General features: G+C 27.8%; 3 protein-coding genes and 1 long non-coding RNA gene across 11 annotated transcripts; 1 reads left to right on the top strand and 3 right to left on the bottom strand.

Annotated features, from left to right (window-relative positions):
* Positions 1-723: 723 nt before the first annotated feature.
* LOC116414616 (uncharacterized) lies at positions 724-9,018 on the bottom strand. 2 transcript variants are annotated; one of them, XR_015291865.1, is made up of 6 exons: positions 8,250-9,018; positions 8,081-8,190; positions 3,290-3,458; positions 2,921-3,210; positions 2,751-2,831; positions 724-2,383 (listed from the first exon to the last, which is right to left on the bottom strand). It is a non-coding gene; the product is annotated as an uncharacterized LOC116414616 (long non-coding RNA). The 2 variants fall into 2 exon arrangements; XR_004225148.2 differs by lacking the exon at positions 3,290-3,458.
* LOC100867446 (uncharacterized) lies at positions 3,030-13,026 on the top strand. 2 transcript variants are annotated; one of them, XM_086907405.1, is made up of 7 exons: positions 3,030-3,168; positions 3,280-3,472; positions 8,113-8,429; positions 9,055-10,694; positions 10,766-11,161; positions 11,611-11,996; positions 12,337-13,026. In XM_086907405.1, the coding sequence occupies exons 1-7, from the start codon at positions 3,056-3,058 to the stop codon at positions 12,685-12,687; spliced, it is 3,396 nt and encodes a 1,131-aa protein (XP_086763531.1). In that variant the 5' UTR covers positions 3,030-3,055; the 3' UTR covers positions 12,688-13,026. The 2 variants fall into 2 exon arrangements, with proteins under 2 accessions (XP_086763531.1, XP_012343770.2); XM_012488316.3 differs by having other exon boundaries at positions 12,334-13,026.
* Positions 13,027-13,438: 412 nt separating this feature from the next.
* LOC100871336 (co-chaperone protein HGH1 homolog) lies at positions 13,439-15,626 on the bottom strand. 3 transcript variants are annotated; one of them, XR_015291863.1, is made up of 7 exons: positions 15,360-15,626; positions 14,989-15,217; positions 14,681-14,914; positions 14,311-14,595; positions 14,021-14,182; positions 13,691-13,943; positions 13,439-13,537 (listed from the first exon to the last, which is right to left on the bottom strand). XR_015291863.1 is itself a non-coding variant. In XM_003693373.4 (6 exons), the coding sequence occupies exons 1-6, from the start codon at positions 15,442-15,444 to the stop codon at positions 13,838-13,840; spliced, it is 1,101 nt and encodes a 366-aa protein (XP_003693421.2). In that variant the 5' UTR covers positions 15,445-15,626; the 3' UTR covers positions 13,572-13,837. The 3 variants fall into 3 exon arrangements, 1 of the variants encoding a protein (XP_003693421.2); XR_015291864.1 differs by having other exon boundaries at positions 13,439-13,533; XM_003693373.4 differs by lacking the exon at positions 13,439-13,537 and having other exon boundaries at positions 13,572-13,943.
* Positions 15,627-16,406: 780 nt separating this feature from the next.
* Positions 16,407-21,524, bottom strand: LOC100867095 (calcium-independent phospholipase A2-gamma). 4 transcript variants are annotated; one of them, XM_086907485.1, is made up of 8 exons: positions 21,200-21,524; positions 19,765-20,167; positions 19,306-19,672; positions 18,998-19,210; positions 18,550-18,758; positions 18,254-18,452; positions 17,961-18,167; positions 16,407-17,878 (listed from the first exon to the last, which is right to left on the bottom strand). In XM_086907485.1, the coding sequence occupies exons 2-8, from the start codon at positions 20,071-20,073 to the stop codon at positions 17,625-17,627; spliced, it is 1,758 nt and encodes a 585-aa protein (XP_086763611.1). In that variant the 5' UTR covers positions 20,074-20,167; positions 21,200-21,524; the 3' UTR covers positions 16,407-17,624. The 4 variants fall into 4 exon arrangements, with proteins under 4 accessions (XP_086763611.1, XP_086763606.1, XP_086763593.1 ...); XM_086907480.1 differs by having other exon boundaries at positions 21,152-21,210; XM_086907467.1 differs by lacking the exon at positions 21,200-21,524 and adding an exon at positions 20,814-21,188.
* Positions 21,525-27,286: the final 5,762 nt, after the last annotated feature.

The following is a 27,286-nucleotide window of genomic DNA, read 5'->3' as shown; positions in this document are numbered from 1 at the left end:
TTTAAGTGCTCGTGTCAGCGACAGTTATTCCCCATAATACACAAGTTGAGAAGATAGCCACCTTCAGAAAAGTCGATCCGAATAACTGTACAAGATTTTACACAGCTTCGTTTTTCAGAAGAATTCGTAAATTAGAAATTATAATTACCATATACTATATATATATATATACTATATTCTTCTTCGACTTATTCTGAACGGATTCTGACATGGCCCAATACATATAGATATATCAGAAGGAAATGATTCTTTATTGGTTTTTGAATGACATTCACAATTTTGGAATTGAGGACCGATTAAAATGATAGTGACTGAGTTCTTTTATGGATTGCTTTTATACGAATCACTTGGAAGTCAAAAGAATCAATACTTGTTACGATACGATGTAGATAAATTTGCTTTTTGAATATTATTAAGTTACGTGATTCGATATTTTTAGAGAGATCCATTTAACAGAGTTTAAAACTTGATTTAATTTGTTTTAAAAACAATCTGAAACTTTCTTTTTGAAAAAATATTTCTTTTATAATTAAAATTTTCAATAATTAATAATATTCTCATTGTTGTTTATATATTATTCTTCTCTATTGTTTTGATTAATTTAAACGTGTTAAGAATTATATAACGAACGAGGTATTATATATTATATAATTATATATTTTAAAAAAGTTTTCCAAGAGCAATGAGGAATCTTTTTTATTTAGTCATGGCACAATGTTGATTTTGTAAATGTAATGCTATGTTAATAATATAAAATTTCACAAATATCAGATTTCATCTTTTAATAACAGAATCAAATTATTAAATATTAAAATATGAAATCACAGTATTTATATATTACTGATCATACACGAATAATTTAAAAAATAGATTCTTTTTAGCATTAAAATTTTTAATACACATACAAATTTTTCATAATAACTTTGCTCCTCGCATACGAAATTTGTATAGCTATTCTCATCAGCTCACTCGAATATATAATCTCGATTTTATAAAACGGTTCAAAGAATCATTATAAAGCATTAGCAATGTAAAATTAAGACGATATCTCTATGAATCAATTTCCATTCTTTTGATAATGAAGTTATATTCTCAAGAAATATTACATAGATGTTAAAAAATGTTATCACACATCGTGAAATTCAAGTTTCGCATCGTTTCTTTCCCGAAAGACCTTCAATGTTCAAAAGAAACGCGAGTGGCAGGTGAAAATCGAGCGGTGTTCATGTCGATGGCATGCATGCAATAATTCTATCGAGTACCGCGTATTCGCGATTTCTATCGCGGTAAACAATTGCGATTCGCGAAACATAATTCCTTCTTATCCATTCTAAACCAGGTTTCGTGTGACTTGCGAACTTGTGAGCGTAAAAATTCCTTTGGAATTCGCTGATGCAACAATAGCAAAGATGTTCTAGTTACGATTTACGATCAAACTCAAACCGTAAGGAAATTGAACGAGATTCATTGATTCATTGGGAACTTAACTCGCATAGTTATGGCGTATTGAATCTCTTGTATAAAAAGATTGATAATTATGAAAAAAGTTGTCCTTATATTTTTTAAAATTATAAGGAAAATTAAAATTTTATATATATATATATAGATCATGTTGACATTATATTATTTATCTCAAGATAATCTCTATTATTTAAATTATTGTTATTGAAATTAAAAGTAAAACAATTACAACTTGAATTTCTTCATAATTGTTAAAATTAAATAAAAAATTTAAAATAAAAAAAAGATAAATCTAAAAATACTTAAAGCATAATTTATTACAACTAATTCATTTCAACTATTATACGTGCATTAAATACACGATACGACTCAATAAATCAGTATTAAAATGTGTCATATATTATTTGAAACTATAATAATTTTACTAGTATTATTTTTCCTAAAAATATATTGAAAAATATAAGATTTGAAGATTTTGCAAATTAATATACTCGTTAAAGATAAAAGAATCTGTTCCAAAAAAAAATCATCCTGCACCTTTACTAAGAATAGGATGGATATTCATGGATAAGAGCATCATACCGAAGGGTGAAATTACGAGTAGCTATCACTTTTACTGAAACTTTGAAAGCCGTCCATCGAGAAGATCGGATAAGTCTTTCTTATCCAATTTTCTTGCCTGCAATTACAGTTTTAATTGCTAGTATGTCCGACGCGGTTTGTTCTCGCATAAATTTAACGCAGGTTGCGGATCAGCGGCAAGTGTCCGTGGAAACGAGGTGAGATCCTTGCCAGATCTCCACAATCGAATCCTGCGAATTTTTTCACCGCCACTTATCTTCGTGAACTTCTTATTGGACGTTCAAAAGTTCATTGACATTTCTCTTTCTTACCGTCGTTAATAATCTAAGGTCTCTTTTTGCTGTTAACAAAGAAAGTTGCATTGATTCGTCAATATACATTGTTGATCATAAATAAATTTGTGAAAAATACTCGTACAGAAATTTTCGTGAGATCGTTTTGAAGATTGAACCATCTATTCTTATGCTAAATTCTCTTTCTTTCTTTCTCGAAAAAAAAATCATTTTACACCACAAAATGAATAGTGAAAAATGAAGATTTTTCTTTCAAGAAAATTAATAAAATTCAAACGGACATCAAATGTCTAAAAAATTTTTTAAACATTTAAAACTGCATATAAATTTGAAGAGTGAAGCTTTTTCTTTATAACTGTCTCTTTAAAATTGATACACGATTTTTTTTCGTCGTGTTATTTAAATGATATGTACTTTGTATGTGTATCCTAAGATTCTGCTGATATCAAATTACCATCGAAGATGCTGCTTTTCATTCAAAATAAAGATATTGATCTAAAACAATGTACAAACAATCAGTAATCAAGCAATCAATATCGAAACGATAAAGAATCGATTGAATATAATTTTAAAGTGATAATTACCTCTTATTAAAAAAAAAAAGCCATTATTGAATTATTTCAGAACGAATGACGTCGATATATAGAAATACAAGCAAGAGAAAAGCCATAGGGAGCGTGCAAGACGTGAATTTTATTCTAATATAATTTAAATTGAAAATGTCTTGCGTGGGGATGTCCTGTTACGAAGATGGCTTCCGATTGGCTGGTCCCGCATCGGAATGCTCTCTCAGGAGCAAAGCTCGCATTGATGCCCTTTTCGAGGACTCGAGGTACAAATTTGATGCTTCTCAATTTCCCAAAATCTTAAATTTCTAAAAAAAAATATATATATATTAGAAATTAAAGGAATTAAATGTCATTCAATATTTATTGATTTATAGATCGATTTACGGATCGAACGTTGGGGGTTGGTACGGTGGGGTATCGACTGTGAACTCGAATTACGCGGAGAACGTGGGGGCGGAGGAGCAGAGGCGGGTGAACAGCGCCGTACAAGCGCGGATCGAAGCGATGTTCGCCTCGGTGGAGGCCGAAAGCGGAACACCCGAAGAATGCGTCGCTGCAATTTTACCGGTAAATATACATATTAATTACTTTCCTTTATAATTTTTATTCGTTCTCGTAGCAATTATTTTATTTTCGTCAACTCGAATGATTGAATGTTGATGTTCGTTATTAACAATATTGATTATGATATATATTTTTTTGTATCCACTTAAAAAGGAAAATTATCTTTTCCTTATAACATTATATAACTTTTGTATGAAACATTTTTTTATATGATAAATAATTTATACGTTTGTTAAAATGACGTTTTGTATACACATACAATTAAATTAAAGTTAGAATATATAATCGGTAAAAATTTTAATTCAGAATCTTGTAATTCTTAATTTTTTTCTATTTTTAATAAGTTCAATTGTTAAGAATTTAACGTTACTTTGAAATCATTCGCTCAAAATTTTTTAAAATTTCTCATCTTCTTTTAGCTTATTCATCTTTAAATACACGAAGAAATTTTTCGAGAAGAAATTTCGAATTGATTTTCTTAAAATAAATATTTTTAGAATAAATCGTTATATTTAATGGAATTCGCGAAACGTATACCGCGCAGCAAAGATTTCACTGCAATTAGACGGGATCACGAAGAAAAAGAAGATTTTCACTTATGTTAATTTGACCATACGGCCTCGTCACCGCATCCCTCTCCTTAAGTACTCAGAAAAATCTCTGAACGATCATTCGTTCCACTCTCGAGACGAGTTCGCAGCTGTTCGCGCCTTGGCCACGTATTCACCTACTTCACGAGCTGAAAATTGCCTCTGAACACGCATCGATCGCTTCATGCTTCACCAAGAAAATATCAAACTTCTCTACGGACGATGAATGAAAAAAATCTCTTTCTTTTCTCAATTTTACTTTTAGATTTCAATTCTATTTGAGATAAAGAAAATATCCTCGAATAACGATGAGATATTAAAATTTTAAACTTTCTTAATACAATTATAAAATATTATAAATTAATTGAATATGTACTAAATATTTCAATTAATTATTTAATCATGGTTACTCTAAATTCTTTCATGTATGAAAAATTTAAAAAATAATTTAATGCAAAACAATTTCGAATGGAAATAAAATTTAGATTTAGTATAATTGGTTGTACTACTTGTTCGTTCGAAAATTATATCATTAATTATCAATTATTTCCTTTTTCTACAATTAACGCAATAATATGGATTTTTATTGGTTTTCGAATTTAATCAAATTTTTGTACCATCAAGTACAATTCTTTTATTAAAAATGTAAATATGATAATTACGACTGATGAAAATATAAATTTCTTTTTATAATCTCTAAATGTTGAAAGAAATGATAATAATTTTCAACATATTTCAAATTTTACTTTAAGCGGATAATCCTAAAGAATATTTTCGTATTCGTCTAATAATCATGAAGATTATCGTAAAAATATCTATATTTTTTTCTTTTTTATCTGATCAAAGAGACGTATGTTAAATAATATTTGGCCGAATGAGGGTAGAACGAAACGTGTCAGCAGAGATTAAGAGCGTCGTAACACTTAATATTGTGTACTACTAATTATACGACACGGTTGAGCGAAATTTTCATCGAGAAAGAGGCGAATATCGTTCCTAATGTCTAAGAGACGATGGAAAATATGTCGACGAGGTTGTTTCGTGCGATAGAAACGCTATTTTTGAACAATTTTAACTTCTAATTCATATCGTGATACACATCCTTCTTCAAAATTGATTTCTCTAAAGAGAAGCATCTAGTCCAAATCATACGTATATAAATTGAACGATACATTATTTACTATATGAGCGAACAATTTCTTTACAAAATTTTAAAATTATAAAAATTCTATGTAATCCTTCGATATATAATTTTTACTACATAGTGTAGAAAAATATTTTGTGTTGTTTATATAATGGTTGAAGAAGAAACTGAAACTTTTACATGCTTTCGTTTGGATAAAGAATCACCGAAACATACCTACTTTCTACTATATGAAATCATACGATGTATTATTATTTCTATTACCTGAGATTTACAATTTTTCCTCGTGAAAATAATTTTATTTCATTATTCGTATTCTCGATTTTTAAGAATCATCACGATATTTTAATTAAAATTAAAATTATTTCTATAAAAACTTTCGTTAGATGAATTATTTTAAATTTTTTTCTATATGAGATTATACATATACATTATTAATATTAAAAATTGTAGAAATCTATAAAAAAAGATTACAACCGAGAATAAATAATTTTTAATAGTTTTCTTGCATGTGATTTACCATAAATATTCGATAAAATCTTAAAAACAAATTAGTTTAATATCTTTTCGAAACTTCTTATTTAGAAAAATGAATAATTCACATAAAAGTAGATTTTTTTATCCAAGCAATAAATGATTTTGTTTGTCTTTTTTGAAGTATATTTTTCATATTTCATCAAATGAAATGTTGTATATTAATGTTTTCGTGGGACATCTATATGAAGGAGAGATGTCTAGTTCTTCAAAGCAATTGAAATTAATGTTAGATGAAGCAAAATAACGACAGAAATTCTATTTTTATCTCACTTTAACTAACACAAACTTCAATTGTGTACGAATTGATAAATAAGTCTCGAGCGATATTTGTATATATCAATCTTTTGTATTTATCTATTAAATTGTAAATCTCTGCATTTACCAAAAAAAAAAAAAAAAGGAATATTAATAAGTATTCAATTCATATTCGAAGACAAAAGAGCAGATTTTTCTCGGGTATCCGTGGTCCCAACAATTTTTAATCATCACTTTCATTCCATTCACGATTCACGAAGCGTGACTAGGCTGGACTATGTATTCGGAGCACTGAAAAATTCCCCTTCGTTGCCACGAATAGGTATGCGGATTTTTCTTATTGCCCCGCTTTTATGCTCTCTTCTCTTCCGCATCGTTTCGTTGCGCCATCCGCGATGATGCCTCGCCGAGGTCAGATCATCGCCTCAGATCATTGCCTCAACACGATCCACAGAATTATACGATCTTGAAATTGAGAAAGGAATTTCTTCCATAGTTTTAGAATTTATCATCTTTTCTTAGATAACATGATTACTCCAGGTTTGTTAAAAAAAAAGTGCAATCGCATTTCTGGTTTTGAAACGGCGACGAAGCGATAAGGAAAATGGGAAAGTGGGTTTATGGGGGAATTTGTAACATGGAGGAAGAACGAGTTCATGTATGTGTCGATGCGCGGTATACATTTAAGAAAGAAATTTGGATATAAGATCTGGAGAAAGGGAGTACATTGGATCGAAGAGATAGAATGTAATGTAGGATAGACTCAAGCATTATTGAAATAAAATATATACATTTGAAAATAAAATATTTTGCAGTCGTCATTGAAAATAATTTTAATTAAAAATATCGTGATTCCTATTAAAAATCGAGAATTTGAATAGAACGGAGCAATAAGAAAATAAAGTATGATTAAAATGATATATTATCTTATTTTGGCTAAATGTTATTGAAAATAATCATCGTGTATTGGTTCGTTTCAGATATATGATGTACGTAATATATATGATTTCAGATGACAGATATATGATTTTTCTTTAAATTATTTTATATTTTTTTATCAATGTTAAATTTAAACCATATTCGTTCCATCATCCGCAAATGTCTGTTCCAATATGTAAATTAGCTTCGTTGTTACAGTTACGGATAAAGTCTGTTGAACTGGTAAAAAAGTGTGTCACATTGCGTCTTTTAGCGCACTTTAAAAATTCATTTTTTCACTATCTAAATTATCATATATTGAACGATAGATGTTAAAAAATATTCTCTTTCTTAAGAGCCATTAACATTTCTGTCCTTTAGAAATGAATTTTTCAAAAGATATCATAAATGTTCATGATCATGGCACTTAATCAAACGTGTTAATTCTAATTATCATATTTTTCGCTTCTTCCGCGAAATATCTTAAAAATAATATTCGTAAATCTTTATATGTAATTCTAAATGCAAGGATATCTAATTTTTTCGTTAATAATTTTTCATTTCACTTTTAATAAAAACGTGCAACAAACAATTATACGCATCGTGAAACGATTTTACAATGATTCTGCTTATCTCTCATGTTCGATGAAAATTCTTGATAATACCATCGATTCATCTATATAATTTACGCGATATTTATATCTTAATGAACTTTCATTATGCCGCTATTTAAATTCGCGCGCCTCGTTATCTTTTTAATAGATCCATTATCATTTTTCACTGTAATGATATCTGCCTGATACACGATAACCATTATAAGGATAACTAATTTGGTGTTTTTGATAATAGCCATATCATAACATGTAATAACAATAATCATTGCTACATTTTTTAATTCATTGTAATATTTTTAATTCCCCTTTTTTTCTTTTTTACTTTTTTAAACATTTCGTCCGTCTTTTCATTTTAATTTCAACATATAATACGACTAACAAATACATGTATCGATAAATTTGTAAGAAATCATATATTTATACGAAATACTTGTAAAAGTAATATCGTTTATATCGAGATTCTATTTTCAAGTAAGGAACATCGTATGTTTATATTGCTGAGGCTAGAAATGAGACAAATAATATGTAAATATTAAAAAATCTTATCTCTTACTTCAGAAATTATTATTATACTCGTTCGCTCAGGTGAAATACATGGGAGCAGCTCCAGTAGGTGGTCGTGTAGCCAGCGTTCGAGGTCTCCAAGAGCCTTTGCGTCAGCTTCTGGAAAGGATCGACGAATCCGTGAGAGCGGAACTCGAGGTTTCGAGACGAGGGCTTACTTTTCGCATCAATGACGCCTGCGAGAAGAACAACCCCTTTCGCAGAATCGCGGTGTGGAGCGCGTTGAGGCTACGCGGTAAACGCATGCAATCGGGAGAGCTGCATCACGCTTTCTTGCCGTTGGTAGGCGATCACGAGCAGAGCCAGACAGGCGAGGAGAAGCACGCAGACTTGTACAGGTGAGCATCGCGATGGAAAGCGTCTCGAGGAGAAATTAATCGCGCCGTGGTTAACTGTAATTAATTTTTTTCGTGTGTTAGTACGATGACCTTGAGAAGAAGTATAATCGTTTGGAATTATAAAAGTGAGGAGAAATTTTTATATTATTGTTATGGTATTGTTCTATATTTAAAGATATTTTTATTTTTCGTTAATTAACATCAATTAAGCAAATATTTTACATTATATATCGAATAATTGAAATTTGTTTAGAAGACAATAACGTCCATTGAGTTAAACCTAAAATTTGCTACGAAAATGTTTCTTTCATTCATATTTTTATATCGAAACAAATATTTTTATACAATTAACTATAATGTTAATAAAATGATTATTGAGCATTAACTTACTAATGGATCAATAATTGTCCATTAATTATTAAACCGACCATTGATTCGATTATCGACTACCTATCGAATTGACCAAGCACGAACAATCAATTGACCAATGATTAATGGATCGATAACTAATCGTTGACTTGTTATTGATTGATTGATACAATCAATTCAGTAACCAAATGACTAATTAATTCCAAAAAATATTTTGTTCGAGAAAAAGATCGTTCACGAAGTGGATCGTTTCCAGAACAATGCGTGGATTGAAGACGACAGCGGAAAATTATCCACCCATATTCGCTGTAGTAATGCGACGACCAGGTGCGACGAGATTATTAGAATGTCACGCGTTCGCCTGTAAAACGGAAGACGACGCAGTGGCCGCAGCAGCGACCCTCTACAGAGCCCTTCTGGCTGATCTCGATGCGAATCGACGTCGACCAAGGCACGCGAATGGCGTTGGGTGTGTGAGCCTAGCTTCGATAGCCTCCAGTGACAGAAAACCCAGTCTAAGCAGCAGACTCGGGATCAGAACGAACATTTTGCAAGCCGAATCTGTTAAACCGACGCATCCTGTAAGACCTCCACGAACGAAGAAGACCTCGGTGTCCAGCTCGGTAACAGAGGATGAAACGTCGAAACCATCATCCGAATTACAAAAAGCACCGAGAAGGAAGAAAAAGAATTCGGACGTGAAAGCGGAAGATATTTTGGAGGCGCGAGGAAGAAGAAGAGAGACTCCGAAAGAAAAAATGATTCCAGTGGTTCAGAATTTCAATTCTATTCAGAAAAACTTCGATTCGAGGATATCTGAAAAGGAGGAATGGAAAAACTCGAAGAACAAGATATTCGGGACTAAATCGGATTTAATAATGTCAGAAAAAATTGAAGTGGACAATTTTGATAAATCCTCGAGTAAAATTTACGATATTGGAGCTAATGGATTGTACGAGATTGTTTCCAATAGATACGAGATATGTCCTGTGAGTGGAAAAACAGGGAAAAGTGAGAGTTGTAAAAAACAGAGTCCCGACAAGGAATCGGAAAACGTCAAGGAGAAGATGTACGAAAAGACACGTGATTCCTACGAACCGACCACCCCTTCGAAAGATATCTCCAAGAGTCAGGAGACGTGCTCTTCGAATAAATCTGCTAAATCAAACGCTTTGATCCACGACAGGATCGATCCTAAATCAACTTGCAAGAGCGAAGAAAACTCGCTGTACGAACGGGCGAATAAAAGAGGTAGCAAGGAGAGACTGTACGAAGATCATTTCAAAGACGTTGACAAGATATATAGCGTTGCTCAAGAGGAAATTCAGAGTGGTAGAAACAGTAAACTTGAGAGGGGGAAGATAAAAAGTTCCCAGGAAGACATTTTCTTCGGCAGATCTTGTAAAAGCGACTTTTATCAATTGAGTCAGGAAAATTGCGGGGATTCTGTGTCCGTGGAACGAAGAAGATCGAGGGATCAAGAGAGATGTACATCCGGAAGACGGGTGAGCAGAGTGGTCACTATGGACAAGCCTCTGAGGAAACAGTTGAGCGATTCCACGTCGAATCTAGATTTATCGGAGGGTTATAATCAGTCGAGGGTCAGGAAGAGGAGCAGAGCTGGTAGCGAGCCACCCGTTAGCAGATCCGAAGACGCGACCAAGAATGTTCAAGAAGGCAAATTGAAGAGATCTCAAAGCGACATAGACGTGGATCGAGGAGATTTGATGACCAGGGTCGAGTTACCTAGAAGAGGAAGCTTCTTGAATCCTGGAAGCGCTAGGAGGCCTAACAGCATCAAGGGTGGCACTCCTCTGGGATTCACAGAGCTGTTCGACGAGTTTAGAAATCAGGAAGGTCTGACCAGTGTTGACGACATCTTGGCGGCTATTATCGGTAATTATTGTTTGAAAATTCATAACATTGTGTTATCATTTATTTTTGTCTTTTTTGTCTTTTTCATTTAGATCCCGAAGGGATGTCCTTCAACGATTTGAAACCATTGTATAAAGAGTTCTTGTTGAAATTGGCGGCGACATTGACACAGGATGAGTTGTATCAGAGATCAGCGAGCATAATGAGAAGACGTCGAAGACCGCAACGAAGACGATCGAATCGACGAACCTGTTTACTTGGCAGGGCTATCAAGAGGTCGGTGTCGAGGCTTAAAGGTGGACCGACAGAATTCACTTCCGTGATCTTCCCTGCAAAAAGATTGAATGATAGTTTCGGTAGCAGTTCTTCCTGCGATGTCAGAAACAATCATAGAAACCGTGTATTGGCTAACAGGTTGGCGAAGAGAAGGTCTTCTTGGAGAACGAGTAAAAATGGTTGCCACACTACTTCGGAGGACAGCGATACATGTAAACAAATAATTTAATTTTGTTATTTCTTTAAGGAAAATAAGTGTTCCAATAATTGCCATTTTATTCGTATTATTTAAAGATAAAATTTTCTCATTTTGAGAAACAATCGTACACTTAAATTGTATTTACATTTTTTAAAATTTATTTTATCCGTCTATTAAAAGATAGTAAACACACAAATATTTATTATATACATTATTGTATAAGTCTCAATTCTAATTTAATTATTTATCAACTAAATAAAGTGGCAATTCATTGAAAATTATTTTGAACGCTTATATTTTATAGGATAATATGAAAAAAATGTAGATATTTAAAAACAATTTTGAACTCTATGAAAGAGAATTACGTATGAAAAACTTATGGACCTTGAAAATGAATTACGATTTAACGTAGATTCAAAAAAAATGTCACAAAAGATTTATCAAAGTGTTGAAATTCTTCAGGTAGAAGATTAAACAGAAGCGCAGGCGTTGCCGCGAATAGAAGCAGCAGTGGTTACGTGAGTTGCAGCGAGTGCAGCTACGATTCTGAGTCTTGCACCTGCGTATCGGCGGACAAATGTTACTGCTCGTTGTCCAGAAGAATTCCGGAACAGTCTCATGTACCTCCAAACACGGTGGTGTGCTCGTGCGACACCGACAGCTGCTCCGAGAGCAATAAGTGTTACTGCGCCCGACAACCGATTCGTCCGACAATACTGGAACAATTGAGGCAAAGGGGTATCGTGCCCTATGAGAGTACCTTGAGCCGAACTGCAAGTCCAGACAGAGCACGAGCGACGAAGACAGGGAGAGGTCGAACGCCTTCTCAAGGTTTGGATGTACTCAAGGTATATCAAATTATATCAAAATTACATTAAATGTATTAACGTAATTAAATTTTTGTACGAAGAGCTTTAACATACAGCTAGATTTTTTTTATTCGTTTGAAGAAAAGTTTAGATTCGTTAAAATTCAAATTTCAAACGGAAATAATTCAGATGTTTGGAATTTCGAGAAAGAAATCTTGAGAACTTGAAAAATATTACCTACTTTAAACTCGTAAAATTTCAACTACAAAGAATTCGTTTGGATATTTTGATACCTGAAAAAGAAAATGAAATCGATTAATTAAAATTAGATAAAGTAATTGAATTGTAAATTTATATTGTTAATTATATTTTCTAGAAGCAGTCGTCATCAAGCTATGGCAGTTCGAACAATCTCGCCCTGGATTACGATCTTTTCAATCCAGATCGGAAATCTCAACAATCCTCGGACAGTGAAAAGGTGTTAGTCGTTAGTGCCAGAGACATGCAGGGTCGTTTGGTATACGTTGGTGGCGCGGACAGGAATAAGAAATGTCATTCCCATTCTTCCAGTCGATCTGGAGCGCATCACGAAGCCCTTTCCATCAAGAAAAGCGCGGAAATCGCGGCAGTCTTCGGGGCTGATTCGAATAGGATCGGTAGACGAGCTAGTAATGCCTCCAGCATTAAAAGTTCTGTTAGTCTCGAGGCTGGACTAGGATATTTACCATAATGATTCTTAATGTTAATTCTTCCTATTTTGATCTAATCGAAAATATAAAATATTTTTTTAAGTTATCGAAAATTAATAAACTGGTAATTAATAAATGGCAATGATGTAATTTTAAATAGGAAGATGCCAAAGAGAAGTATATAAAAATGAATAATTTATGGAATGAATTTTTTATCTGTATGTATAATTATAAATACATATATAAGTTATTTTTTTATTTTTATTAAGAAAGAAACACCAGTTAGTAAAAAGGTGTAAATATTGTATGACATACTTGACTTAAATGGAAATATATTAGATTATATTTAGAAAGAAATAAATAAAAGATATTAAACTATATATTACAAAAGTGTAAATGCTAGTGATACTATTCTATTTTTATCATTATGAATATTTGTCATTATTAGAAAAATATTTGAAATTATTTGAAACGTGTATCAAACAGCTTTTATATAATTTAATTCAAAAAAATCGATGATGATAAATGCTCCAATATATCGATATTGGACACACACACACACACATATATATATATATAGTTATTAATTAATAACAATACCGTGATTTACATTTAATTCGGAGAAATACATCTGAAATATACCAGTCTTCGTAATGGTATCATATTCTTATTTTTGCGAGACTTGATCTGTGCAAGAATTATTTTGAATCGAATAAATTAAAATCATATCATTGTTCGCATTAAAATGTAAAAAAAATGTAATAAAATAAAATGTAAAAGAAAAGAGAAAAGAAAATATCAACTTACTTTATTATATTTATATGTTATTTATAATAACATGCAAATATTTTACGAGTATCTATTAACTATACTGATTTTCTTCATTTCTTTCTTAATTGTTTGGAATATGTAAAAAAAAAATTAATTTTATTAAAATTTAGTCTATCTTTTTATTTATAATTTATGATTAAAATATGTGATCGATTATTTGTTTGTTCAAATTTTTATCATTCGTCTAATAGTTATATAAGAATTAATACTTACTAACTAAAAAATAAAAACAATCGATACAAGGGAACAGTGCAATATCACGCGCAATCTCGTTTTTTACGAGATAAATTATTTTACATTTATAATATGTACATTTTGTGCAATGTATATGAAATAATTCGTATTATTGTATCAATATCATCATGTACTATTAATAAAGTCTTGATCCATTTTATAAAATTTTTCTGAGTATTTTGTTGGAACCTCTATATCTTTTAGATTATCCAAACCTATTTCTTCTTCGGTTCTAAAATTTACATAACATTTGTTATTATATATGAAATAAAAAAAATTTAAAAGAAGAAAGAATCAAGATCTCAGTACCTAATCAAAATATCTACAACATTTTCACAATTTAACAATGCATTTTTATTTTGCTCCCATTTATGATACTCTCTGAGTATGATGTAAGTATTTTGCGCTCTCAATATTTCTCGGCCCCTTTTCGTTGCACATAATTGAGCTAAAGCTTCCAATAGCATGATCCTAAAAGAAATAAAAAATAAATAAAAAAAAAAATAAAATAAAAAATAAAAAAAAAATAAAATAAAAAATAAAATAAAAAATAAAATAAAAAATAAAATAAAAAATAAAATAAAAAAAAATTTTTATACCTAATATCTAAATCTGGCTCTCTCTGTTTTGTTTCTGATAAGTATTGCAGACTAACTGGTAATTTATCATTATCATCATCATCAAATTCTTCTGGCCCAGCTAGTGGTAATAAAAGATATGATAAAATATCTATTTCAGGATTCAACAACCATTCATGATTTTCTACATCAAAACAACAATTTTTTAAGGTGCCAACAATTCCACCTCGTCTTATTATACTATCTGCATATTCTGTGAAAGGAAGTAATCTCTGAATGACATTACGATCTCTGTCCATTAAGTACCTATGTTGTATAATAAAATTAAGATAAATAAAATTGATAAATAAATAAAAATTAGATAATAAAGAAAGATTAATTGATGATTTACCTTCTTACACGTGGAGATTGACTAAGATTGCTGAAAACAGGTCCTAAATAATGAAGTTTGGCACCAACATTATTATATTGTTTAGCAGTAAATGCTGCCACAATACTATCCCAAGTATAACCACTATTTTCAAAAAGTGTTATAATTCTATCCACTAAATGCAATGGTCTGGTCATATTGGAAAGAATCATACAACACGGATCTGCTAAAATACTTTCTTTGTCCATTATAAATCTATAGAGAAAATTAATAAAAATATTCATAAAAATAAGAAAAATATTATTTGATTTAATTAATGATATGTCTACCTAATACAAACATGAATTAAATTGTAATTATATTTTTCATTCTTTGGTTGAGTTTCTGAAATTAATAAAAATGCACTCGTTCCTAGTTCATCTGCAGTTATATTTATTAAAGCTAGAGTTGCGTCTTTTGAAATTGCAGTAGAAAAATCTTGAGTCAAGGCAATTAATTGTACTAATAAGTCTGGAAGTTTTAATAACAATTCTCGTCCTTCAATGGAACCTGTTATACCTGTAATATGATAATTATCATGATGGAAATTAATAAAATTAAGAGGATAGAAAAAAAATTGAAATTATAAAACATTTTTATAATTTTAATATATTTAATAATTTTTTTTAATAATTTATTATATTTAATAATAAATATTTACTGAGAACATGTTCTAGGGCAGTAGCTTTTAAATCTAATCGTGTATTTGGATTTAAATATTGCAATATTTCTTGAAGAGATTCCATTGTAAATAAATAATTTTTTGTAATCAAAATATATACACGATCACAAATCAATTACACAGTACACAACAAACTGAGATTTTCTAGAAAAAATCTGATTAGAATAACAATTGAGAAATTAACATTATCTTTCTAGCCGTAAATGAAACATACATAGACAAGGAATCAACGCCATCTCCAGAGCCGTAAATGAAACATATATAGACAAGGAGAACAGATAATAAGAGAAGGACAGAGATAGGATAAAAATATTGAAGTCAGCGCCATCTTCAGAGTGCCGCAAACGAAACTCAGAAAGAAAGGACAGAAAATAGTAAGATAAAGACAGAGATAGATTAAGAATTGATCGCTAGCGCCATCTTTGAGTGTTTCTAGAAAGATGATTTTTGAAAAGATACCTATAATACACAAGAGATGGCGCCAGCGATCAATAGATTAAGAATTGACCGCTGGCGCCATCTTTGAATGTTTCTAGGAAGATGATTTTTGAAAAGGTATCTATAATACGCAAGAGATGGCGCCAGCGATCAATAGATTAAGAATTGACCGCTAGCGCCATCTTTGAATGTTTCCAGGAAGATGATTTTTGAAAAGATACCTATAATACACAAGAGATGGCGCTAGCGGTCAATTCTTAATCTATCTGTCTTTATCTTATTATTTTCTGTCCTTTCTTTCTGAGTTTCGTTTGCGGCACTCTGAAGATGGCGCTGACTTCAATATTTTTATCCTATCTCTGTCCTTCTCTTATTATCTGCTCTCCTTGTCTATATATGTTTCATTTACGGCTCTGAAGATGGCGCTGATTCCGATATTTTTATTCTATTTCTATGCTTCTTAAATTTTTAAGATAATATTTAATAAATTTTTATAACATGAAAAAAATTACATATTATGTCTATTCTATATTTTATTTCTATATATACTTTTAACAAATGACAAATTGAAAATTCAATAACACTGAATATGTTTAATTAACTATTTATAATTTATTTTTTTTGGTATTTTTACAATATAACATTTTTTTAAATGAAATTGATAATAATTTAACTAAAATTTTCAAAATTGTATAATGTTTCGAGAATAGAATAATATAAAATAAAATTTAACTATTAAATTATAGATATAATCTATAATATAATATAATTATATAATATAATTATAAGATGTTTTATATATATAACATAATATATAAATTTTCATTTAAAGATTTTATCACATCAATATATTATCATCCATATAATATGACTAGCATTAGAATTAATACATTATACATGAGGTAGAAATTATTTGAATATTTACAAACTTGTTAATTATACAAATTATAAATTAATTGATACAAACTTTTTTTTTTGACATTTGCAATTTATGTTAAAATACGGTGCTACTGTGCTACTGTGCTATTTATAATAAACAATATAATCATTTATGAAAGTTAATTAATGAAGAAAATATAATGTCTTTGTATGCTATTAAATAGAATAAATATTAAATTAAATTAAATTAAAATAAATAATAAAAAATCTTATTAAATTCTTATTTAAGACATTCATTTCAAGCTATGGTTACTAATACATATATTATTTTATGTATATAAATATGCATGTATATATGACTAAATAAAAAATAGTACACATTCATTGATGAACTTTGAAATTATATTTCAAAGTGAAATAAATTAGTTTTTAGCAAAAATTAATATATGTATTTGTATATAATATTGTATATAATGTTTATTCATTATATTAATATCATTAAAGAATAAATAGAATAACAACTATTTTACATATTTTAACTACAAGATTGTTTTAAATATTTTTTCAACAAAGTTGAAGTTTTTATCCTAAAAACTCTTAGTTTTTAGAATGTCAGTAGAAACGCAATTATAATATAATAAAGTATTATTATAAAATAAATTTGTGTCTTAACTATAGTACTATACATACTTTGCACATATCACCGATTTTAAAAATTTTTTAAATTTCAGATAAAAATTCTATATTTGTAATTTATATTTGAATGAAGAATTATCCATTGTCTCCATTGTTTCTTGTTCATTCATATTATTTTGATCATATACTGTAAGTACATCTGATTAATATAAAAAATGTTTAATAATATTTAATCTATTTCTATAGTTTTATATATTGTGGAATGCCTATTAATTTGTCAGATATGATAATTTAAAAGTTTGACATTTTTCTTTGTAATGTAATCCAATCCACAATTTTTTGTTGAAATCTTCTTTTTTGTAATAAAACTTCAGCAGCTTTTTGAAATTTTTCTTCATTTCTACGGATGTACATTTTTGCATCCTGTTCTAATTGACTGATCTTCTCAGGACGTATTTCTACCATTGATAACATCTCCGTCAAATATGGATTAAAACGAAAATAAACATATTCTGGTAAGAGGTCGTTCAACATCGTATGTACAGCTGCACAATGCATCGTTATTAATATTTAAATACATTCAGTATGATGCAATGAAATAAATATTTCAATAAGTAATCCTAATACCTTCTGTATCAGTTGCACTATCTAAAATTTTATAAAATTTTTCTTTCCAACTTGAAATCGCAATTTCCGCCGATTTTTTGCTATTTCCACAAATATGACTCGGCGTTCTTCCAGTTCCAAATGAAACCACGCATTGAATTGGACTATTTGGCCATAATTGTTTAGCTTCATGTAATGCAACTGCACAAGGATTATTTACTAAAATACCTATATAAAATTAAAATATTAGTAAATTATTTATTAAACTTTTAATATTAACATCAATATTATATAAAATTATATAATATCTATACCTCCATCTTGATGAAGATATTCACCACATTTAAATTCTTCAAAATAACTAGGTGCTGCGGCAGATGCTCTAATAGCTTCCCATAATTTATGTTTATGAGATCCTATATATAAACTTTCGACTCTGTGAGGTAAAGTGTAATTTCGAAATACATAAGCCATTACGCGCTCATGATTTACTATAGCAGATATAGCTGAAAACTAAAAAATTTTTGTATTAAAGTTAACAAATATTTAATTTTTAATATTTTCAATATCATCTCAATTATTTTGCTTATAAATAGAAGATAATATATACTTTTGGAGAAGTAGAATCGCGAGCAGTTTTTATAAGAATTTTTTCTCCTAAATGTTCTTGCAATAATTTTTCCCAAAGAGCTGTATCATAATATCCATGGCTCCATACCAAGTTGCTTGTACCTTTTATAGCACTTTGAGTAAATACTTTGGCACTTAGTTCTTTGTATAATTCTGATATCTCATATAATGATTTTCTTTTATGTCCTCCTATAAATAATGTTGTTATTAAAATGTTAAATACAAAATTCTAATAAATTTTATTATTTCATATTATAACTTTTCTTTTATAAATGTTTTTACCTTGAATAAAAATTAAATACGAAACTAATAAAAAAAAAAAAAAGAAAGATTCATAATTTCATCATAGTAAAATAATTAAAATTAAATTATTTACATAATTAACTTTGAAATATTATATATATACAATTATATATACATATACATACCTAAAACAGCAGCAAGAATAGCTCCTGTACTCACACCACATATATAATCAAACATTTCATAAGTTTTTTTACCCGTTAGTTTCTCAAGTTTTTTTAACATTTCTATAACTAATACTCCACGCATACCTCCACCATCAATAGAAAGAATTCTAATACCTCTGCCAGGCAATGGATCAGTATAACCTAATACTGTTAATGCTTCTCTTATAGGTACTGAAATTTCAAAACATTTAAAATGCTAAAAATCTTATTTATACATTTTCTTTCTTTCTTTCTTATTAAAAATTCTTATTTAAATAATTTTATACCTCTTATTTGTTCATCCTTAATTTTTTGTCGAGTTCTAAGCAATATTTTAATTGCTCCTTCCTTAATAGCATAATGTCTAGCTTCTGAATATTGATCAATATGTAATAATAAATCTTCAATTCTCCTCAAACATGAAGCATTTGATTCAGCAGTTGCGATAGCATTCAAAACATGACGTGTTCTAGATGCAATACTGTGTTTTGGTATATTTTTATGAAGATTTATTTTCCATTTTGGTGATACAACTAATCCAGCTGTTTTACTTTGAGCGGAATTAAATATTAGTGCGTTAAGAAATTGAGAAAGAGATTGGGATCCTATTTTAGCTTGAAATTTATTCTCACTTGTAGTATCTTCATGAGTTTGCTGTAAAAGTTATTAAATATAAATAAGAAAATTATTTTTAAAAAAATCATTTGAATCTACATTTTTCATATTATTTAAATTATTGGACTTACTTTTTTACATTCACTAGTATTGGTAGTTAATGTCTTTTCTTCTGAAGTTTCTAATATTACATTTTTTTTTTCTTTTTCACTATTATTACATTTTTCTACATCTGATAGTTTTGTATCATTTATGTTTTTTGAAAATTCAATTGGTGATAACTTTTTCAAAGTATTTATTTGCGAATACGTTACTTTTTGTAAAAAATCTAACCAATTTTTGGATAAAATAATTTGTAAACTTTTGTCATAACCAGATTTATGTAAGAAATCTTTCAATTGCATTAAAAGTTTTGTATGATTTTGCATAGACATTTTCATTTTCCATAAAGAGGCATTTTTAATACGATTTAACAATTTATTTTTATTAACACTTCCACTATAACCTTTACCCGCAGCACTATCTGTCAATTGTCTGAAAATACAAAATACACGTTTATCATTCCATACACTCATTCCATACTTTCACTTTGAAGTAAGAAATCATTAAATTTAAAAAAAATTTTCATTTATCTTATACAAATATTTTATTTCATCTTATAAAAATATAAATAATCTACAACAATATTTAAAATATTATATTATAATTATAATAAATAAGTTTCTATCCAAATACTCTTATATTATATGATTATTTAAATCTAAACGTTTTAATATTTGCTTAATTTCACATCGACTATTCCCGAACAAAGTTTATTCAAAGTGTAACTATTATTAATTCAAACGTAAGCTCAATATATACATATACGTATATGTATGTAATGTTATATTTAACATATGCTTACATATAAATATATTTCGAAATATTTAATTAGAAATTAATTTAGAGATAACTATAAAAAAGGGGCATTATAAGAAAAAAAAGATTATAAAAAAATATATTATTTAATATCTCAACGTTAGTTTTTTGTAAGATTTCATTGAAAATTGAAGAAATCAGTGAAAATTAACATAATATATACGTTTAATTTCTTAAACGGATATAAAAAAATTATTTTTTATCAAAGAATGACATACAAAATTAAGATGATAATAGAATATTTTATTATATTATCGTTTACCTCGATAAAAAGATTAATCTTTGACATTTAATACTTGTATTTCGCGTCATTATTTATTTTATTTTATATTTCTTTTTTCACTTTTTATATTAATATTATAAAATTTTGCGAGATAAATTAATTAAATGAATTATGAAAAATTAGTGACAATTTTTTAAAATGTTTGTAACAGTTTTAGTTTTTAATTGATTTTCACTATATTTTATAGATCATTTAAAGATAATTGTTAAGATTATAATTAAGATAATAATTATAATTAATTTTTTTTTTTTTTCGTCTTTGATTTTTCTTTGTTGTACTCAACACTTGTACTTTTCTTTGTGGTACAAAGTACTTACATAGATACTAAATTATCTCGAACACTAAATACACACTAATCTAAATACCTTTGATTCAGCTTTTATAAAAGAACTGATGACGTAGTTGACAACATTCATTTTGTAAATAAAATCACTGTTCCACCAATGAGATTTGTTGGTAGCTGTGTATAAGATACTACTTTAGTAGGTAATATGATTAGAACAAGTGTTGTATATTAATATTAACTATATTGTTCACATCTTTTGTATTATCATTTTCATTGCATGTAGTAAACATATCAATAATTACATGTATAAAGTTGAAAATAAAGAAAAATAAAAATATTTTTTCTTTTAGGAATGTAAATATTTATATAATATTCTGTTCATTAATTAAAATTTCTTTGTTTATAAGAAGTGTTTTAAATTGTTATTTCTGTATTTGTTTCCTTTGTTATACTATATTTCATTATTATAATGAGAAAAAAAATTATAAATTATTTAATCCTGATACATATACTATATAAATTTTTCTTCTTATATGTGAACATATACACAAAAATTTTGAATCTAAATTTTTTTTAGGTTATATTATATTATTTCTGAAGTATATGATTTATTAACGATATATCATATCAAAGAAAGTATTATAGAACATACACGATAACTTGAAAGTAGACTAACAGTTATGAAATGACTTTAAGAACAAATATAGATAAAGAAATTAAGTAGTGGGAAAAGGACAGAGATAAAATAAAAATTATGAAATCAACGCCATCTTCAGAGTGCCGCAAATGAAACTCACAAAGAAAAGACAGAAGATACTAAGAAAAGGATAGAAATAAAATAAGAATGGATCACTAACGTCATCTATTAAATTCCAAAGATATCTCTTCAAAAACAAGTAAATTAGAAAGGTAAGTTAGAATTAAGAATCGACAATTATCGCCATCTCTTAAGTATTTTTGAATATATCAAATGCTATTGAATTCTGCTCATACTTAATAGATGGCGCTAGTGATCAATTCTTACTCTATCTCTATCTTTCTTCTATTATTTTCTGTCCTTGTGTATTGAGTTTCATTTGCGGCACTCTGAAGATGGCGCTGACTTCAATATTTTTATCCTATCTCTGTCCTTGTCTTACTATTTGCTCTCCTTGTCCCTCTTTACTTTCTTTTGGCGCGGATCACAAGATACGGAATGCCTATTGAACATATTTTCATTATATATATTTTTTTAAATATATATATATAAGAGCATTTCAAGCTCAATGCTTTATAAATTATTTTAATTTTCAAATAAAATATATATTTATTCTTAAATTCAATAGCAGAATATTTTATAAAATTTTTTATTTTAGAAAATTGTTGAAATATAATATTTTAATGTTCAAATATGCAAAAAATATTTATTTCAAGAATTTTATTTTAATAGTACTGAATTGCGATATAAATTCTATTGCAGATTTTATGTAAAAAAATTTTAACTATATTAAGTAACTATGTTAACAAAGACAAACAAATTTTATCAAAATCTATAATTTGACTAGACTGATAGATTGTTTGGTAACACTTTTTTTACTAACAAGATTTTTCAACTTATTTTTCAAGGTCAGCGTTGCAAGCGAGGGTGGACGATGGCAGAAAATGCATCGATTATGCATTCGTGACCCTTATTCCACTCGAAGCAAAGGTGACTTTGCCAATGATGAGGCTAATCGGAAAGAGAAATTTTGCCAGTCATATCGGATCAACTTTGTGCAGAAACTGCATCAAACTTCCTTCGTATTCCGAGGCTGTGGTTATTTAACGTTGGAGATCCATCCGTTTTTCAGTTTATCAATGTAATGAATTTGTAATGAATTTCAAAGCCTTTGCGTGGGATGATAAAAAATTTTCGAAACATGCTCGGATATATTGGAACACGCTAGTACTCATATTTTTAAGAAGATGATTTAAAAAGATGGATTTCTATGAATGTTTAAAGATATTAAAATTGATTCGAAACTATTTTTTTTCTTTTCAATTCTAATTTTGAATTGGAACTGGAAAATCAGATTAATATAATATAAGTTCATTTTTTCTGAAACAAGTTATATGTATGCACAGAAGATATTCATATATATATATATATTCATGAAATATAATAATTCTGAAGGATTGATTGAATTTAAAGATTAAAATAAATAGAAATATTTATACAAAAATTATACTCGTTCATTTAATTTTACTTAGATAAAACGAGATGAAGATGAAATGTGATGGAGATTTTTAATCGCTTCATCTAGAATAAAAATTAAATCGCACAATAAAAAAATATTCATATTATATTATACATCATAATGATAATAAATCATTTGTTATTTGATATGTTTTATTTTCATTAAATTATTATATTTATAATATTCTCGATATATCATTAAAAAAATATCATATCCATCATTTTAATCCATGATTATATTCGTTGAATTTTTATGATCGATGTAGAAATAATTCTCCTACGAAATCTATTATAATAAAATTTTACATTTGTAAACCATTATATATTGTGGAAATATTTCTTTTTTAATTTTATCCTTTACGTTCATATATTCAGCTGATCCAAAAATATTTGATTCACTTTTATTATTCAACAAAGGAATTCTGATTAAAAATTTAATTGACAGAAAAAAAATATACCAAATAAAATAATTCTTTTTTTTTTTTTTTAATAAGAGTTAACACGAGTACAAAGAAAATTAGAAAAATGATGAAAATACGGGTATGATATATTTCTTTTCTTCCAGTTGTGTTTCCCTCCTTAATGATGCATATTTCACACCCAACTATGAAAGCATTCGTGTTTTCTGTCCTAGTTGACCGTTGTTAAGGGGATTATTAGTGGTGTGCAACGTTTAAGCTGAAAATTATAGTCATCTTTGTTTGTGAATCCGAGAGTAATTTTAGCAGAACTTTGTCTTCTGTGTTTGTAACGTGTTCTTTGTTAAATGTGAAATAGACTATTACTACTTTTTTGTTCGAACAAAATGTCATAATGCTTCCTACTTCTGTTTGCAATTATTATACACACAATTCTTATGATCTTCCTTTTAATTTTTCGTTAAATAAATAGAATCTTCATAGAGAATATTTATGTTAATATTCAATATTTATTTATAGATCATTATATTATAAATTTCTATATTTCTATGAAAGAAATCGTATTCATTTCTAAATTTTATAACGAATTATTTATATATTTTCTTCATATTAATTATCACGAAAATTTCTTTCTTTTCTTTTCAGTTTGTTTCCTTTTTTTTTTTTTTTCTTTAAAGTTTGCATTTATTTTTCATAATAATTTTTATCATTTTCTCAAAATTACACACAAAATTATAAATTAATTATATAATATTTTTATATTCAAACTACGTTTATTTTAAAATTGAAAGCAAAAATTTTTAATAAAAGATTTTTATGGAAAGTTAAAAATTTGTTTAACATATTAAAATAACGATAAATCGATATTCATCGATCATGATTTTATAATATTGCAAAATTGTAAACTGATATTTTGATTAAGAAAACATTCTCGATCATTTTGATAGGAAGCACAAGCATATTTCTTCTATAACATGAATTTTAGTATACCATCGCTATGGTTTACTTTCATAAATCGATTTATCGAAACTTGCATGATACTGATTGATAAATTATGCGTGTCATTGAATTCTAATTCATCTGCAAAAAAATGTACAGAATATTTCTTTCAATAGGATGAAATAATATATTGTATTATAATTTGTCAAACAAAATAATAAAATATCGATAAGAAATTAACATTTAAAATTGTTTCGCGTAATATTTTATTTTAATAAGATTCAATTTTTATAACAGTTTTTAAAAAATAAATTAAGTAAAAAATTTTTGTTTAAATTGACAAAATTAAAAATTGTATAACACGAACGAAAGAAAATTAAAATTATGCGTGCTGTATTTCACTGTAGGTAAAAAGTACTTGAAAAAATTTCGAACGAGAAGTTCGAACTTTCATGTTTCGTCGAGAAAGTACAAGGAAGTTTTGAAAATTCCACAGGCGACGACACATTTCTCTGGCGGAAAGAGAAGAGATCGTGGTAAAAGTTTGATGAGCTTGCTACGAAAGTAACTCGTAGTTAGCCTCAGGCCATGGAAGAATAAGTGACAAACTACACGATTTTTATTTAAGAAAAATTCATGGCGAAATTTTGCCATGATGGAATTAAAAAACACTCGTGTAATTATGGATGATTTCTTGTAATAATAATAAATATCATGGATATTACGCGAAATAAAAAAAATCTAAAAATAAAGATAATTTTTAAAAATCAATTGATATCTGTTGTTTTAAGATAAATTTTAAAATATATCGAGTATTATTTATTAGATATTATTGAAGATAAAGTTTTTTATTTTTATATACTTTCATATTTTTGTCTCGTTTTTTCATATGCCGTGTACGAATTGGCAAGTGTCGCAAGTAGTACAAGTTAGTGATTAGTCAGACCGATTTTCCTTTTTTAAAAAGAAATGACAAGTAAAAAACAAAAAAATAACTTTAAATCCTGCACATACGTTCTCTGTTCGTGGAGTTTTAAAATTGTTTCGAAGAAAAGCAGAGACATCATTGAAATTCTTTATTCTTCAAGTGAGCTATATATTTTTCGAGTGATCTTTCATTCTCTATTTTGACTTTGAAATGAATGTTAAAAATAATAAGCAATTAAAAATAAATTATTTGTAGAAATATTTAAATGAATTTTATGTAAATAAAAAAATTAGTTATAATTAATAAAATATTAGTTTTATTTGTTATTTATTATTTATTATATAAATGAAAATTTATTATTTTTGAATTATTTTCGAAACTTTCGATAAAGCAAAATTAAATACAGTAATTACTCTTTATTTAACTGATCATTTAGTTAATTACTCTTTGCATTATTCGATTATTTTGATCAATTTATGATTAATTAAAGTTATTAATTAATCAGTAATTTTATTTGAAATTTAAATAATTAATTATTTTTTATTAATTATTAATTAATTTTTCAATCTATTAATACCCAAAGTGCTCTTTGATGCATTTTATGAGAACGATTCAAAGGTATTAAGAGTACGATGAATCCTCTTCGTAAAGAAGAATAAATAACCGTCGAAAAAAATTTCATTTCTTCAACTTAATTCTAATTGTCTTTCTTCGGATAAATGAGTTGGTTAATTAACAGGATTGATGAGATTTCTTTAGGCGGAAACAATTTTTCACGAATAAAATGTAACTTTATTTAAAACAATTTGTATTATTATTTATTCTAATAAAATGAAGGATTCGTATCAATAATGTGCAAATTTTAATTCTTATATATTTTTTATATATTATGATTTATTAAAAAAAGATTTAGTAATAAGTTTTTCAAAATTCTAGTTCATGTTTATAGAATATTCATGATGATTTTAAACCGTAATAGTACATCTGTCTGTAATAGTAAATCGTTGCTGCGATTTCTGCGTAATTTATTTATAATTTAAATTAGAATATATTTAGAATTAACTTATATTATAATTTTCATATTTGTATTAAACTATTTGAAACTTTGCAATAAATAGGACAACCTTGCATTTCGACAGAGAACCTCGCATTTACTATTCATAGAATTAGAATTTTATGTTAATATAGATGTTATTTTAAGAGAAATATAATATTCGACAACCTCTCGTGTATCAGTAATAAAAAATAAAAAGAATATAATACTTTAAGTATAAAGTGATAGTTCTAATAAGTTCTCGTCGTTATAGGAAAATTTAATTGAAATTGATTTCAGCCGAAATATCGTCGTATTACGGCTGAATTTTCCTGATTTCAACCGAATTTCAATCAAATTAATTAACGATGTAATAAATTAAATCTAATGTATGATCAATTTGATAATGAATATTTAATGTTTTTTCTTGTTAATCACTGTTTCAAAAAAAAAAAAAAAGAAAATGATTGGATCTTAGTTATTAAATTATAAGCTTCCTATTAAATAAGGAAATGTAGCATTTATTTAAATAACTGTAATTTTGTCGAAAATAATGTTGTTTTTAACGAGATTTATTTTGAAGTTGAATGATCATAACTTCTAATACTGCGAGAAAAAAAAAAGTAGAGAAT

Source organism: Apis florea, unplaced genomic scaffold, assembly GCF_048593485.1.
Source record: "Apis florea isolate Af1SG1 unplaced genomic scaffold, ASM4859348v1 contig_1630_pilon, whole genome shotgun sequence".
Classification (NCBI taxonomy): Eukaryota; Metazoa; Arthropoda; class Insecta; order Hymenoptera; family Apidae; genus Apis; species Apis florea.
The sequence above is the reverse complement of the archived record's forward strand: the minus strand, read 5'-3'. Positions and strand labels throughout refer to the sequence as shown.